This window comes from Suricata suricatta, chromosome 3 (assembly GCF_006229205.1).
Source record: "Suricata suricatta isolate VVHF042 chromosome 3, meerkat_22Aug2017_6uvM2_HiC, whole genome shotgun sequence".
Lineage (NCBI taxonomy): Eukaryota > Metazoa > Chordata > Mammalia > Carnivora > Herpestidae > Suricata > Suricata suricatta.
Genome location: NC_043702.1, coordinates 108,917,970 through 108,931,795, shown reverse-complemented (window position 1 = coordinate 108,931,795; position 13,826 = coordinate 108,917,970). Strand labels below are relative to the sequence as shown.

The window sequence follows — 13,826 nt, the reverse complement described above, 5'->3', positions numbered from 1 at the left end:
GTCCTCCGCATGCTACCATGTTAGAAGCCCTTCATCTCTGAAGATACTTGCATTGAGGAACTCTACCCTGGCCCTTGATCAACTGTACTGTGTTATAAGAAATCCAGAGCCCTACATGGAACAATATTTTCCTACTTCCTATCTCTCATATGTTGCTTATTTCAGGGAGTATGGTCCACCAAATGAACACTAACCAGTGTTTCAAAAGCATCAGACATTAAAAAAGGGTCATGCTGGGTTGGGTATGGTCCCCCCATTCTGGGCTTCAGTAGAAAGAAGGAGGAGATAAGTACATCCCTCCAGAGACTAGGATAAATACAGGATTATAAACACTGAGTTCACTTTCCAGACCTTTGGAAAGGAGCCTAGAATAAAATCCTTAACACTGCGGGTTATTAATGGTTTTAAAGGGAACTCATGAGGAATAAATAATGACATGAAATAATGAAAATAATTATAATAACAATAGTGAACACTTATACCAAGGCCAATGCAGCATTCTGGATGCTAATTCTATGCTTTAACATGCATTAACTCACATAATCCTCAAAACAGCCCCATGTAGTAGATGCTCTTCTTACTGACATTTTACAGGCTCGAGGAAATGGAGCACAGGGATTAAGAAAGTTGCCCAACGTTACAAAGCTGGTAAATGATGCTCCATGCTCATATGGTATACTCTGTTATTACAAGTCCAAATTGAGTTTCTGATGACTTTTTCTCTATAAGCCAATGGGGGAGGGGGAATCAAAATTCTTAACTCTAACACTCATGTTACTATCTTAGGAAAATTTGGTGATAGGTTTCTAAATAGTAATGATGCCCTTCAATTTACTCTCCACTTATGGATCAGCCCATTGAGAAGTCAGAAATTTATTATATCAAACTGAAAATTGTTATAAAGGAATTAAACAACCAAATTTCATAAAACATTGTTGCACAAATGCAATTCTTAATTCCTAAGACAAATACAAAGTGCTTTCTCACTTTTAGGTCCATATAAAGCTGATGTTAAACTTTCTATCTTCCCATCCAGGAATACAAAATACTTTAAAAGACCACAAAAGATGCAAAGAGAAAAACAACCAAAAAGAAAAATATTAAGGAACATATATTTGAACACTGTATAGTTTTTAAAAGATTACTTAAAATTTAGATTTAGTGAAACTTGTATCTCTATGTCCCCATTATCTCTTAAGGTAAGAAAAGGATCAAGAAAAACACAAAGAAAGCAATAAAGGAAGAGAGTCAGAGTGGAGAGGTAAGGTGGCCACCATCCTCAAAGACAACAGATAGAAATTTCCTTTTGATGTTCTCAGCCCAACAGAGGATGTGGAGCTTCAACCTCAGGTGGTTGCAACCACTGGCCACCTAAAGCAGTAGTTTGCAAACTTTTATATACACAATAATAATTGGACAATTCCAGGGTGCTATTCTCTAGAATTCTAACTCAGCAGCCTTGAAGGTGGAGCATAAGAATTTTCAATTTAACAAGGCTCCCAGTGATTTTGAGTTAGCTGCAGATCATAATCTAAGAAATACAAAAGAGAAATTTAAGACTTACTATACAGTAAGCACTGCACAGTACTTTACATCACACACTTTTAGAACATGCACTATTCCTGGGCTCCTACCTGTTTCAGCATCCTTAGACCTGTGTTCTTCATCAGGGGGTGTGGATGGTAGACAAACAGGTGGGGCTCGCCGGGGAAACTGCTCTTCTGTGTAATCCAGTGAGTGAGTGGGTTGGCTGACTGCAGCCCAGGTGTAAAGTTGATCTTGCTATATTCAAAATTTGTAAATAAAAATAAAAAATAAAATGTAGAGCTATTTTAATTCAGTCATGAAAAAAGTTTTTTAAGTTGTTACATTACAACATCATTTTTATCTTATATATACATATTCAGGGTATGTGTGTTTGTGTATGTGTAAATACAAATACACATCAAACATGAAAACAGCATTGCCTACTTACCAATGTAGATTCATAATATAAACATCCATTCACACAATTATTCCAATTTCATAACTATAGTGGTCTCAACTTTTTCTTTTTTGATTTCTTTTCTTTAAAAAAAAATATCCTGAGAAAGAGAGTGAGAGAGTGCATATAGGGGAGGGGCTAGCATAGAGAATCCCAAGCAGACTCCATGCTGTCAGCACAGAGCCTGAAGCAAAACTCAATCTCACGAACCATGCATGAGATCATGACCTGAACTGAAATCAAGGGTTGAACTCTTAACTGACTGAACCAACCAGGCACATCTCAATTTATTTTCCATAGGAAAATCTAAATCTTTTTTTTCGTGGTGGAGATTCCATATGCATCTTCAAGGAAATATAAGATCAGAAAATCCAGACATTCAGAGAACTCCCTAAACTAGAATCTTTAAGACATTTGAATATGATGTCCCTTTAAAATCTGTTTAAACACTTGTGGCAAAGTCAAAGGACAGGCTGTACTTGGGCACCACAGAACAATAATAGCTTCCTTGCCTTTAACAACAGAAAACCTAGGAAACCAACGTATTTTGGGTCCAGGCTGAAAACTGTTTGGGACTAAAACCATGAAAAAGTAAATGAACCTGCCAAGAATAAAAGGGATCTTCTGGCAAAGAAAGTGCTTCCCAGCTGCAGATTAACAGAATCTGGACAGAATGAGAAGTCTCATAACTACACCTAGTGCCAAGAAGCAAAGTAAAAATCTCGCAAAGGAGGCCACTTTGAGACCTCTAAACACCTTGAAAACTGCTCATCAGGATTTCAGAATAACATGTTAACTATTTTAGGATGCATCCACTCAAAGTATACATGCCCTAGGTTCTCTTCATGATATTTTCCTTACTTGTAGGTATATTGCCTAAAGCTTATGATCAACCTAAAGTAAAGCAAAGAGAATAACAGTTCTATAGAGGTGAAGAGCAAATTAAAACAAAACAAAACAAAAAAACAACAACAAACATACTGTAATGGCTATGTTGAGACTATAAAGCAAATGAAGTTAAAACAAGGACATGCATTGTTATTTCCAAAATACACTTAACAAATTAATCTACAAAATTCACAAATTATTGTTCAGCATAGACAGTAAGATACAATATATAGATCTGCAGTTTAAGCTTTAACTTTACAGACACTGGCCCTAATTGAGAATTCAGATTCCCGGGACTGGCTAGTATTACATAAGAAAGGGTCACATTGCAGACCTGGCCAGGCATTTCAGCTTTCCATACTCTTTCAACTATTCATATATCTTTTTAATGTTTCTTTATTTTTGAGAGAGAGACATAGTACAAGTGGGGGCGGGGCAGAGAGAGAGGGTAGGCACAGAATCCAAAGCAGGCTCCAGGCTCTGAGCAGTCAGCACAGAGCCTGACGCAGGGCTCGAACACATGAACCATGAGATCATGACCTGAGTCAAAGTTAGACACTTCACTGACTGAGCCACCCAGGCACCCCATTCAACTATTCATATCTTGACCAACAGCAAAGTTGAAAATAACTTTTCACTGATGAAATTAGTAGTTTGTTTAATTAACATGATACTAGAAATGAGATCTCATTAGTGAAACTGAAGTAATTCTGTATATGAGAATATAGAGATATCAGAGAATATCCTCATTCCTACAAGAACAGAATAAGTCTTGGGGTGAGGGATGGTCAAGGCTCGATGCCCTGAGGGCGATACATTCAGCCACTGCTTTAGGAAAATGTCTCCTTGCCTTGCCAAATATTAGGCACAGAATCCTGTCCCCTTCATGTCTGCAACACATAAACCTTTCATGGAAAGTGTAGGCAAGCACCTACCCAGGTAGCAAGCTATACATTCCCTGACAAAGCAACACTTGCCTAGAGAGCTTCATCATCCTAATAGCACATCCACTCAGGCTCTGACTCGGTGTCATCTGAAAAAGGCAGCAAAAACTAAGGATAAATAGTCTTACTTACAGTTGCACAATTCACCAAAATACAAAGCATGTTGAAAGCACTTTATAAAACTTCATATAAACAAATAACAACAAATTTGGGTCAGTCCGGTTTTTTAGCCACACCCCAGGACTGTAGTAGATCACAATGCTGTGATGGTAATCTCAAAGCTCTTCCTTCATAGCAGAGCTCCACTAGCAGAAAATAAGCAAAACACAAATTTCTTTTATGGCTTTTTAACACCTACAAATACCACCTCTTCAACCTATCATTTAAGTTTTTCTATATGACTCTAATCCACCCACCCAAGTTCCTTAAATCAAACTTCACTCCATTACCATAAGATAGATCACATACTGGATCATGAAAAAAAGCCCTCAATAAATATAAAAGAATTAAGATCACACCATGCATATTGGCAGATCACAATGCTATGAAACTTGAAATCAATTTTGAAATCTTTTCAATCATAAGAAAAAATTTGAAAAACCTCCAAATGCATGGAGGTTAAAGAACATCCTACTAAAACGTGAATGGGTCAACCAGGCATAAAAGAAGAAATTTAAAAAACATATGGAAGCAAATGAAAATGAAAACACAACAATCCAAATCCTTTGGGATGCAGCAAAGGCAGTCCTACCAGGAAAATACACTGCAATTCAGGCCTATCTCAAGAAACAAGAAAAATCCCAAATACAAAATCTAATGACACACCTAAAGAAACTAGAAACAGAACAGCAAAGAAACCCCAAGGCCAACAGAAGAAGATAAAAAATAAAGATTAAAGCAGAAAAAATATATAACAGTAGAACAGATCAATGAATGTAACAGCTAGGTTTTTGAAAAAATAAACAAAGTTTATAAACCCCTAGCCTGACTTCACAAAAAGAAAAGAGAGGACCCAAATAGATAAAAATCACAAATGTAAAAGGACAGATCACATCAACACCACAGAAATACAAACAATTATCAGAGAACACTATAAAAAATTTATGTGCCAACAAACTGGACTACCTGGAAGAAAGGGACAAATTCCTAGACGTCCACAAACTAACAAAACTCAAATGGGAAGAAATAGAAAATTTGAACAGACACATATCCAGCAAATAAATTCAATCAGTAATCAAAAATCTCCCAACGAGGGGCGCCTGGGTGGCTCAGTCAGTTAAGCCTCCGGCTTCGGCTCGGGTCGGATCTCATGTTCGTGGGTTCGAGCCCCACATCAGGCTCTGTGCTGACAGCTAGCTCAGAGCCTGGAGCCTGCTTCCGGTTCTGTGTCTCCTTCTCTCTCTGCCCCTCCCCCTCTCATGCTCTGTCTCTCTCTGTATCAAAAATAAATAAAACATTAAAAAAAATTTTTTTTTAAATCTCCCAATGAATAAGAGTCCTGGACCAGATGGCTTCCCAGGGAAATTCTACCAGATATTTAAAGCAGAATTAGTACCTATCCTTCTCAAGCTGTTCCAAAAATAGAAATGAAATGAAAGCTTCGAGACTCATTCTATGAAGGCAGCACTACCTTGATTCCCAAACCAGACAGAGATCCTACTAAAAAGGAAAATCACAAGCCAATAACGCTGATAAACACGGATGCAAAACGTCCCAAAAAGATACTAGCAAATCAAATTAAATACCATAGTAAAAGAATTATTCACCATGATCAAATGGGATACATCCCCTGGCTGCAGGACTGGTTCAATATTCACTAATCAATCAATGTGATACATCACATTTAGAGAAGAGAGGATATGAACCATATGATCCTGTCAATAGATGCAGAAAAGCATTTGACAAAATACAGCATCCTTTCTTAATAAAAACCCTCAAGAAAGTTGGGATAGAAAGAACATACCTTAAGATCATAAAAGCCATCAATGAAAAGCCCACAGCTAATAGCATCCTCAATGGAGAAAACCTGAGAGCTTTCCCCCTAAGATTAGGAACATGACAGGGATGTCCACTCATCACTGTTGTTTAACATAGTGCTAGATGTCCTAGCATCTGCAATCAGACAACAAAAGGAAATAAAAGGCATCCAGATGGGCAAAGAATAAGTCAAACTTTCACTTTTCTCAGACGACATGATACTCTACATGGAAAACCCAACAGACTCCACCAAACAGCTACTAGAACTGATCCATGAACTCACCAAAGTCGAGGGTACAAAAGCAATGTACATAAACTGGTTGCATTCTTATACACCAATAATGAAGCAGTAGAAAGAGAAATCAAGAAACTGATCCCATTCACAAATGCAAAAAAAAATCCATAAAATACCTAGATATAAACCTAACCAAAGATGTAAAATTTCTCTATGATGAAAACTATAGAAAACTTATAAATGAAATTGAAGAAGACACAAAGAAATGGGAAAACATAGTTACAAATGACATATCAGACAAAGGATAGTACTCAGAATCTATAGGGAACTCACCAAACTCCAAACCTGAGAAACGAATAATCCAGTGAAGAAATGGGCAGAAGACATGAAAGGATACTTCTCCAAAGAGGACATCCAGATGGCCAAGAGACACATGAGAAAGGTACTCAATGTCACTCATCATCAAGGAAATACAAATCATTACCACACTGAGATACCACCTTATATCGGTCACGGTGGCTATAATGAACAAATCAGGAGACTATAGATGTTGGCGAGGATGTGGAGAAATGGGCACCCTCCTACACTGTTGGTGGGAATGCCAACTGGTGTAGCCACTATGGAAAACAGTGTGGAGGTTCCTCAAAAAATTAAAAATAGAACTCTCCTATGACCCAGCAATAGCACTGCTAGGAATTTACCCAAGGGATAGAGAAGTACTGATGCATAGGGGCACATGTACCCAAATGTTTATAGTAACATTTTAAACAACAGTCAAATCATGAGAAGAGACTAAATGTCCATCAGCTGATGATGGGTCAATAAGATGTGGTTTATATATACAATGGGATACTACATGGCAATGAGATAGAATGAAATCTGGCCATTTGTAGCAATGTAGATGGAACTGGAGGGTATTATGCTAAGTGAAATAAGTCAGGCAGAGAAAGACAGATACCATATGTTTTCACTCACATGTGGATCTTGAGAAACTTAACAGAAGACCATGGTGGAGGGAAAGGGGGGGGGGACATTACAGACAGAGAGGGAGGCAAACCTTAAGAGACTCTCAAATAATGAAAACAAACTGAGGGTTGATGGGGCGGTGGGGGAGAGGGGAAAGTCAGTGGTGGGCATTGAGGAGGGCACTTTTTGGGATGAGCACTGGGTTTTGTATGGAAACCAATTATACTTCAAAAAAAGATAATTTTATAGTCCACTAATCTGTATGTTAAAGCAGAAACTAAGTTACTCTTTGGGAAGAAAGATTGCCCTTCCCATTGGTATCCTGATCACTCATCAGTGAGTGGAGGTGGAATATCCAAATATATGGGAATAAATCTTAGTTTGGGTTCCTAACTCCCTCAGAAACTTTCAGCACAGCTCAAGCTCAAGTGTCTATCAAAGCTAACAGATCTATATTTGACTGGTAAAATATAGAACTGCATCTCAGATATTCCAAGTACAATCCCCCACCAAATATCAGAAGTTTGACTGAAGGTGAATATATCTTTTCAAATTAGTGTTTGAGTTTTCTTTGAGTAAATACCTGTGGTGGAATTCCTGAATCATATGGTAATTCTATTTATATTTGGAGAAAACTCAATACTGTTTTCAACAGTTGTTGCACCAATTTTCATTCCCACCACAGTGTACAGGGTAGGGTAACCTTTTCTCCACATCCTCATCAACACTTGTTATTTCTTGTCTTTTTTATATTAGCTATCCTGACTGGTATGGTGTTATCTCATTGCAGTTTCTATGTGCATTTCCCTGATGATAAATGATATTTAGAATCTCTTCTTGTATCTGTTGACCATCTGTTGTCTTCTTTTAAAATGTCTATTCAGGCCCTCTGTCCTATGTTCATTGCAGCATTATTTACAATCCAAGATATGGAAACAGCATAAGTGTCCATTGACAGATGAATGAAAAAGAAGATGTGGCATACACACACACACACACACACACACACACACACACACACACACACACTGGATTATTACTGGGCCATAAAAAAGAACTAGATCTTGTCATTTGTGATAGAGATGGACATAGAAGATGTATTATCCTAAATGAAATTAATCAAACACAAATACTATATGATTTCACTTACATGTGAAATAAAAAAAGAAAAACAAATGAATAAACAAAGAAAGGAAACAGACTCATAAATGTAACAAACTGGTGATTGCCAGAAAGAATGGGAGAAATAAGTGAAAGGGATTCAAGAGATACTAACATCTGGTTTTAAAACAGGTAAGTCAGGAAAATGAAAAGTACAACAAGGGAGTTATAATCAAAAATATTGTAATAACGGTATAGCAACAAATGGTGTCTATACTTACTGTGAACAATGTATAGAATTATTAAATCACTGTTATGCATCTCAAACGAATATTACATTGTATGTCAACTCTCCGTAAGTAATATTTTTAAGTTTGACTGAGAGAGAAAACTGTAAACACAATGCCAAAAACAATGTGCTCATCCATTTCTTCACATATATTCTATTTATCCATATCTACCTAAGGCCACCCACGGGCTCCTTTATGTACACCTGGCCATACTGGCCTGAAGAATTACTTCAACTAAACTGTGCTTGGGTGTGATGGCAAAGAAAAAGAGACACGATGTCCATTAGAAGAAGACGGCTGAAGACATTCATGCCTTCATACAATGTCTTCTCTGGGTGAGTTCTGAAGGTAACTATTTCTGATCTTAGAACTTCATAGCTTAACCTAAAAGATTAAATAGTTGGGTAGTTTCTTGAGATTATTTGTACTTTCTTCATCTCAGGGGCTACTGTGCCAACCAAATTTGTTTTTGTTTTGGCTATTAGAAAACTTAAAATAAGTATATGGCCCACCTGCCACATGCTTTGGGATTCCAGAATATATGTTTTTAAAAGCCGCATTTCTAGTTACATTCTATGTTCCTCTCAGTTTTGCTTTGTCTTTTTATTTCATTCCAGTGATAGCTGATTTTTATTATCTTATGGTATCTTACTTTCCTTACTATTCACTGTAGTTACTTTTTGTACTAAGGAGAAGATAAACACATAGTCAGTGCTAGGGGAATGAAGAATCATCCATTATTTTACATGTTTTAGTTCATTTGAACTTTTTATAAGGTGACTGGCTGAATAAAAGGTAGATATCCATAATACCAGACTGAATTTTACTTGCAATATTTTGTTGTTTTAAGTTTTTTAAATGTTTTATTTCTTTTTGAGAGAGAAAGAGAGAGACAGCATGAGCAGGGAAGGGGCAGAGAGAGAGGCAGACACAGAATCCAAAGACAAGCTCCAGGCTCTGAGCTAGCTGTGAGCACAAAGCCCGACACAGGGCTCAAATCCACGAACTGTGAGATCATGAACTGAGCCAAAGTGGGATGCCTAACCAACTGAGCCACCCAGGTGCCCCACTTCCAATATTTTGGTTTGCACTGACATTTTAATTGTGAAAACCCGATAGCACAACTCTATAGAATTGTTTTGGGGTAGGGAGATAAGAAAACCTGTAATCAGTAGCACATATAACAGCATGCACTGGGTGTATTACTGTATAATCTTTGAATGTTGTATGTAGCTGTAATCACAGCACACATGCTTTTCTAAATATGTTATTAAGATTTTTAAATGATTTCATCATCATCATACTTATAATTTATATTTCAGCCACAATCAACACAATTACCTTTATACTGTAGCCACTTAATCAAATCTAAACAGAACATGTGAATGTGATTGCTCAAATCATCCCTGGTTGGCATTTAAATATGAAGTTAGGGAGGAGCCAAGATGGCGGAGAGGAAGGGAGCTCTGTAAACTTCGTCTGCCCCATCTATTGAACTGAGAAGGACAATACTCTCATCCGCAAGAGCAAAAGGAGAAAATATGGACTCCAGAAAGAAGAGAACCTCAAAGATACCTGAGTGAGTGAGTGTGAACAGGGGAGATTGGAAAACGGGCCAGCCCAAGATGCGCAGGGGAGGTGGGAGCCCCAGCCCAATACAGGGCAAGCGCACGGAGCCCGAGAGACAAAGGGAAGAGACAGAGAGACTGAACACGCTCATAGTCTCTGGGGAAGAGGTAAAGAATGCTTAACTGCGCGTGGAGAGAAAAACTCACTCCATATATAACTGTTGGATAGCCCAAATCCGGAACCCAGGTGGCGCAAGAGAAAGAACAGCTTCCAGCCCTGCACCATCTCAGCAGGGAGTCAGCGGCCAAGGCACCGGCGGCGCCAGGGGTACTCACTTCAACCTCGGTTTTGGGCGTGGGAGCACGCACCTCATTTCCATGGCGCATCTCGGACCCAGCATTGGCCATGCGAATCCTGAATCCCAGGTGCCAACAGGGAAAAAATAGCCCCCACCCCTATGCAATCCCAGCAGGGAGTTGGTAGTGGTGGAGGCCTAGGCGTGTGCGCAGGCTGCAAGAGCTTCCAGCTCATTTCCAGCAGTGCACTGTGCCTCCGGCAACAGCTGCGGGAACCCAAGAGAAACTCATTCCTCCCACAACTCGATAGCAATCCCAGCTGGGGGTTGGGAATCTGTAGTTGTGTCTATGACTGCCACGCTTCACCTCCTGCTGCCCATCTAGCATAAGGAGGCACACTCTCCTCAGACAGGGGCCACTGAAATCCCTGCCTGAGCCAATACAAACTGATTCCTCCCCCTAAGAAGCCAGCCACCAAAGCAAATACATCACATCTGTGGTTGCATAAAAGTGCATGGACTGGAACTAAGAACCAAGGCGGGCCTGGAAAATACAACTCAGCTCAACCCCACCACAAGGAGATCAGACTCATTAGAGTGGCCTACAGTGCATAGTTCAGCGGAGATTGGCAAGCTGCTATTCTGCTCGCGGCAGACACCAAGGCAGAGCCTCTGAGAGCAGCCTCTGAGACCTACCATACCAAACCATGACAATCCACGAGGGGGAGCTGCTGCTTTTTTGTTTTTATAATTTTTTTCTTGTTCTTTTTTTCTTCATTTTATTCTATTTTTCTTCTTTCTTTGTACTTATTTTTTATGACTACTACCTTTCTTTTACTTAAATCTTTTAAATTTTTACTCTTTATTTTCCTTTCTCCTTTCTCCCTTTTTTACCTGCTTGCAATCCATATATATTTTCCTGTATCTCATCCTTACCTCTCCCCTCAACTGGTCATACACTTTTAGACAGTCCACTCTCCTTTGTTGTCTCTGACCCCCTTTATTTTTTTTTCTTTTTTTCTTCTTCTCTTCTTTTCGTCTCTTTCCTCTCCATTTTCTTTCTTTCCCATCCCCTTTTTAATGTATTTGTTTGTTTGATTTGTCCCTATGTTTGTGTGCTTCTGTTCCCTCTGTGTTTGTCTGTCTGTTTTCCTTTTACACCAAGGGCTACACCAAGAAACAAGCCAAAGTGTGCATGACGGTGAGTCCCAAATATTGCAGAGTAGGGAAATAAAATATTCAAAGGCACAACAAGAGAAACTGAGAGACACCATTAAAAGAATATTTCCTGAAACAACGGGCCCTGGACAGTCAATAAGTCTCCTTTAACAGAGAAATAGTAAGAGGTGCACAGTGCACAACGAGCTTTCTAAAGCTGAAAAGAGACAGAAAACTAGCAAAAATGACAAAACGAAGGAACTCTCCCATGAAGAACCTCCAGGAGGAAGTCACAGCCACAGAAATGCTCAAGGCAGATGGAGACAACATACCAGATCAAGAATTTAAAAAACATGTCATAAAATTAAATGCTGGGGTTGAAAAAAGCATCAAAGAATCAACTGAGACAATTACTAGGCGCCTTGAAAATAGGTGTGATGAATTAAAAAAAAAAAGGCTATAGATGAGGTGAATAACAAAATGGAGGCAGCCACCTCAAGGATTGGCGAGACAGAGAGAAGAATAGGTGAATTAGAAGATATAGTTATAGCAAAAGAGGAAGCTGAAAAAAGAGAGAGAAATTAATCCAGGAGCAGGAAAGGAGAATTCGAGATCTGAGTGATACAATCAAACGGAACAACATCCGGCTCATAAGAATTCCTGAAGAGGAAGACAGAGAGAAAGGGCCTGAAGGGATACTAGACCAAATTATAACTGAGAATTTCCCAAATCTGGGAAAAGAAATAGACATTCAAATTCAAGAGGCACAAAGAACCCCCTTAACACGTAATTTGAATTACCCTTCAACACGACATATCATAGTGAAACTGGCGAAATATAAAGATAAAGAGAGACTTCTGAAAGCAGCTAGGCAGAAAAGGGCCCTCAGATAGAAAGGGAAACCTATCAGAGCGGTTACAGACCTATCTAATGAAACCTGGCAGGCCAGGAAGGAATGGCAGGAAATCTTCAATGTGATGAGCAGAAAAACATGCAGCCAAGAATCCTTTATGCAGCAAGCTTGTCCTTCAAAATAGGAGAGAAGAAAGTGTTCCCAAATAAACAAAAATTGAGAGAATTCATGACCACCAAACCAGCCCTACAGGAAATCCTAAGAGGGACTCTATGAATGAAATTGCAAAGAATACAAGGTGTCAGAGACACCACTATAAACATGAATTCTAGGGAGAACACAATGACTCTAAACCCACATTTTTCAATAATAACACTGAATGTAAATGGCCTGATGCTCCAACAAAACGACACAGGGTAGCAGAATGGATAAAAAAACAAAACCCATCTATTTGTTGTCTACAAGAGACTCATTTTAGACCAGAAGACACCTTCAGGTTGAAAGTAAAAGGATGGAGAAATACCTGTCATGCGACTGGAAGCCAAAAGAAAGCCGGAGTAGTCATACCTATATCAGACAAACTGGACTTTAAAGTAAAGGCAGTAACAAGAGATGAAGAAGGACATTATATAATAATCACAGGGTCTCTCCATCAGGAAGAGCTAACAATTATAAATATCTATGCGCCAAATTCGGGAGCACCCAAATACATAAAGCAACTAATCACAGAAAGAAACAATCTTATTGAGAAAAATGTGCTAATTTCAGGGGACTTTAATACTCCACTGTCAACAATGGATAGATCAAACAGACAAAAAAATCACTAAGGAAACAATGGACCTGAACCACACATTGGAACAGATGGAACTGATCGATATATTTAGAACTCTGCATCCTGAAGATAGGAAATTCACCTCCTTTTTGAGTGCATATGGCACATTCTCTAAGATAGATCACATACAGGGGCATAAATCAGCCCTCCATAAGTATAAACGAATAGAGCTAATACCATGCACACTTTCAGATCACAATATTATGAATCTTGAAATTAACCACAGGAAAAAGTCTGGAAAACCTCCAAAAATGTGGAAGTTAAAAACCACCCTCCTAAAGAATGACTGGGTTAATCAGGCAATTAGAGAAGAAATTAAAAAATATATGGAAACCAACGAAAACGAAAATACAACAATCCAAAATCTCTGGGACGCAGCAAAGGCAGTCCGAAGAGGAAAGTATATTGCAATCCAGGCCAATCTCAACAAACTAGAAAGAGCGCAAATTCAAAATTTAACAGAGCACCTACTGGAACTAGAAGGGAAGCAGCAAGAGCACCCCAAACCCAGCAGAAGAAAAGAAATAATAAAGATCAGGGCAGAAATAAACAATATAGAAACCAAAAGAACAGTCGAGCAGATCAATGAAACAAGAGTTGGTTCTTTGAAAAAAATAAACAAAATCAATAAACCTCTAGCCCAGCTCCTCAGAAAGAAAAGAGAGAGCACCCAGATAGACAAAATCATGAATGAAAAAGGATCTATTACAACCAATCCCTTAGAAATACAAGCA

General features: G+C 38.7%; 1 protein-coding gene across 1 annotated transcript in view; it reads right to left on the bottom strand.

Moving 5' to 3' along the window:
• The window catches only part of FMN2 (formin 2), a 370,023-nt gene that overhangs the window by 270,796 nt on the left and 85,401 nt on the right, over positions 1-13,826 (bottom strand). Inside the window, 1 exon segment of the mRNA XM_029933337.1 lies at positions 1,635-1,782. Coding sequence (XP_029789197.1) covers positions 1,635-1,782 — 148 coding nt within the window.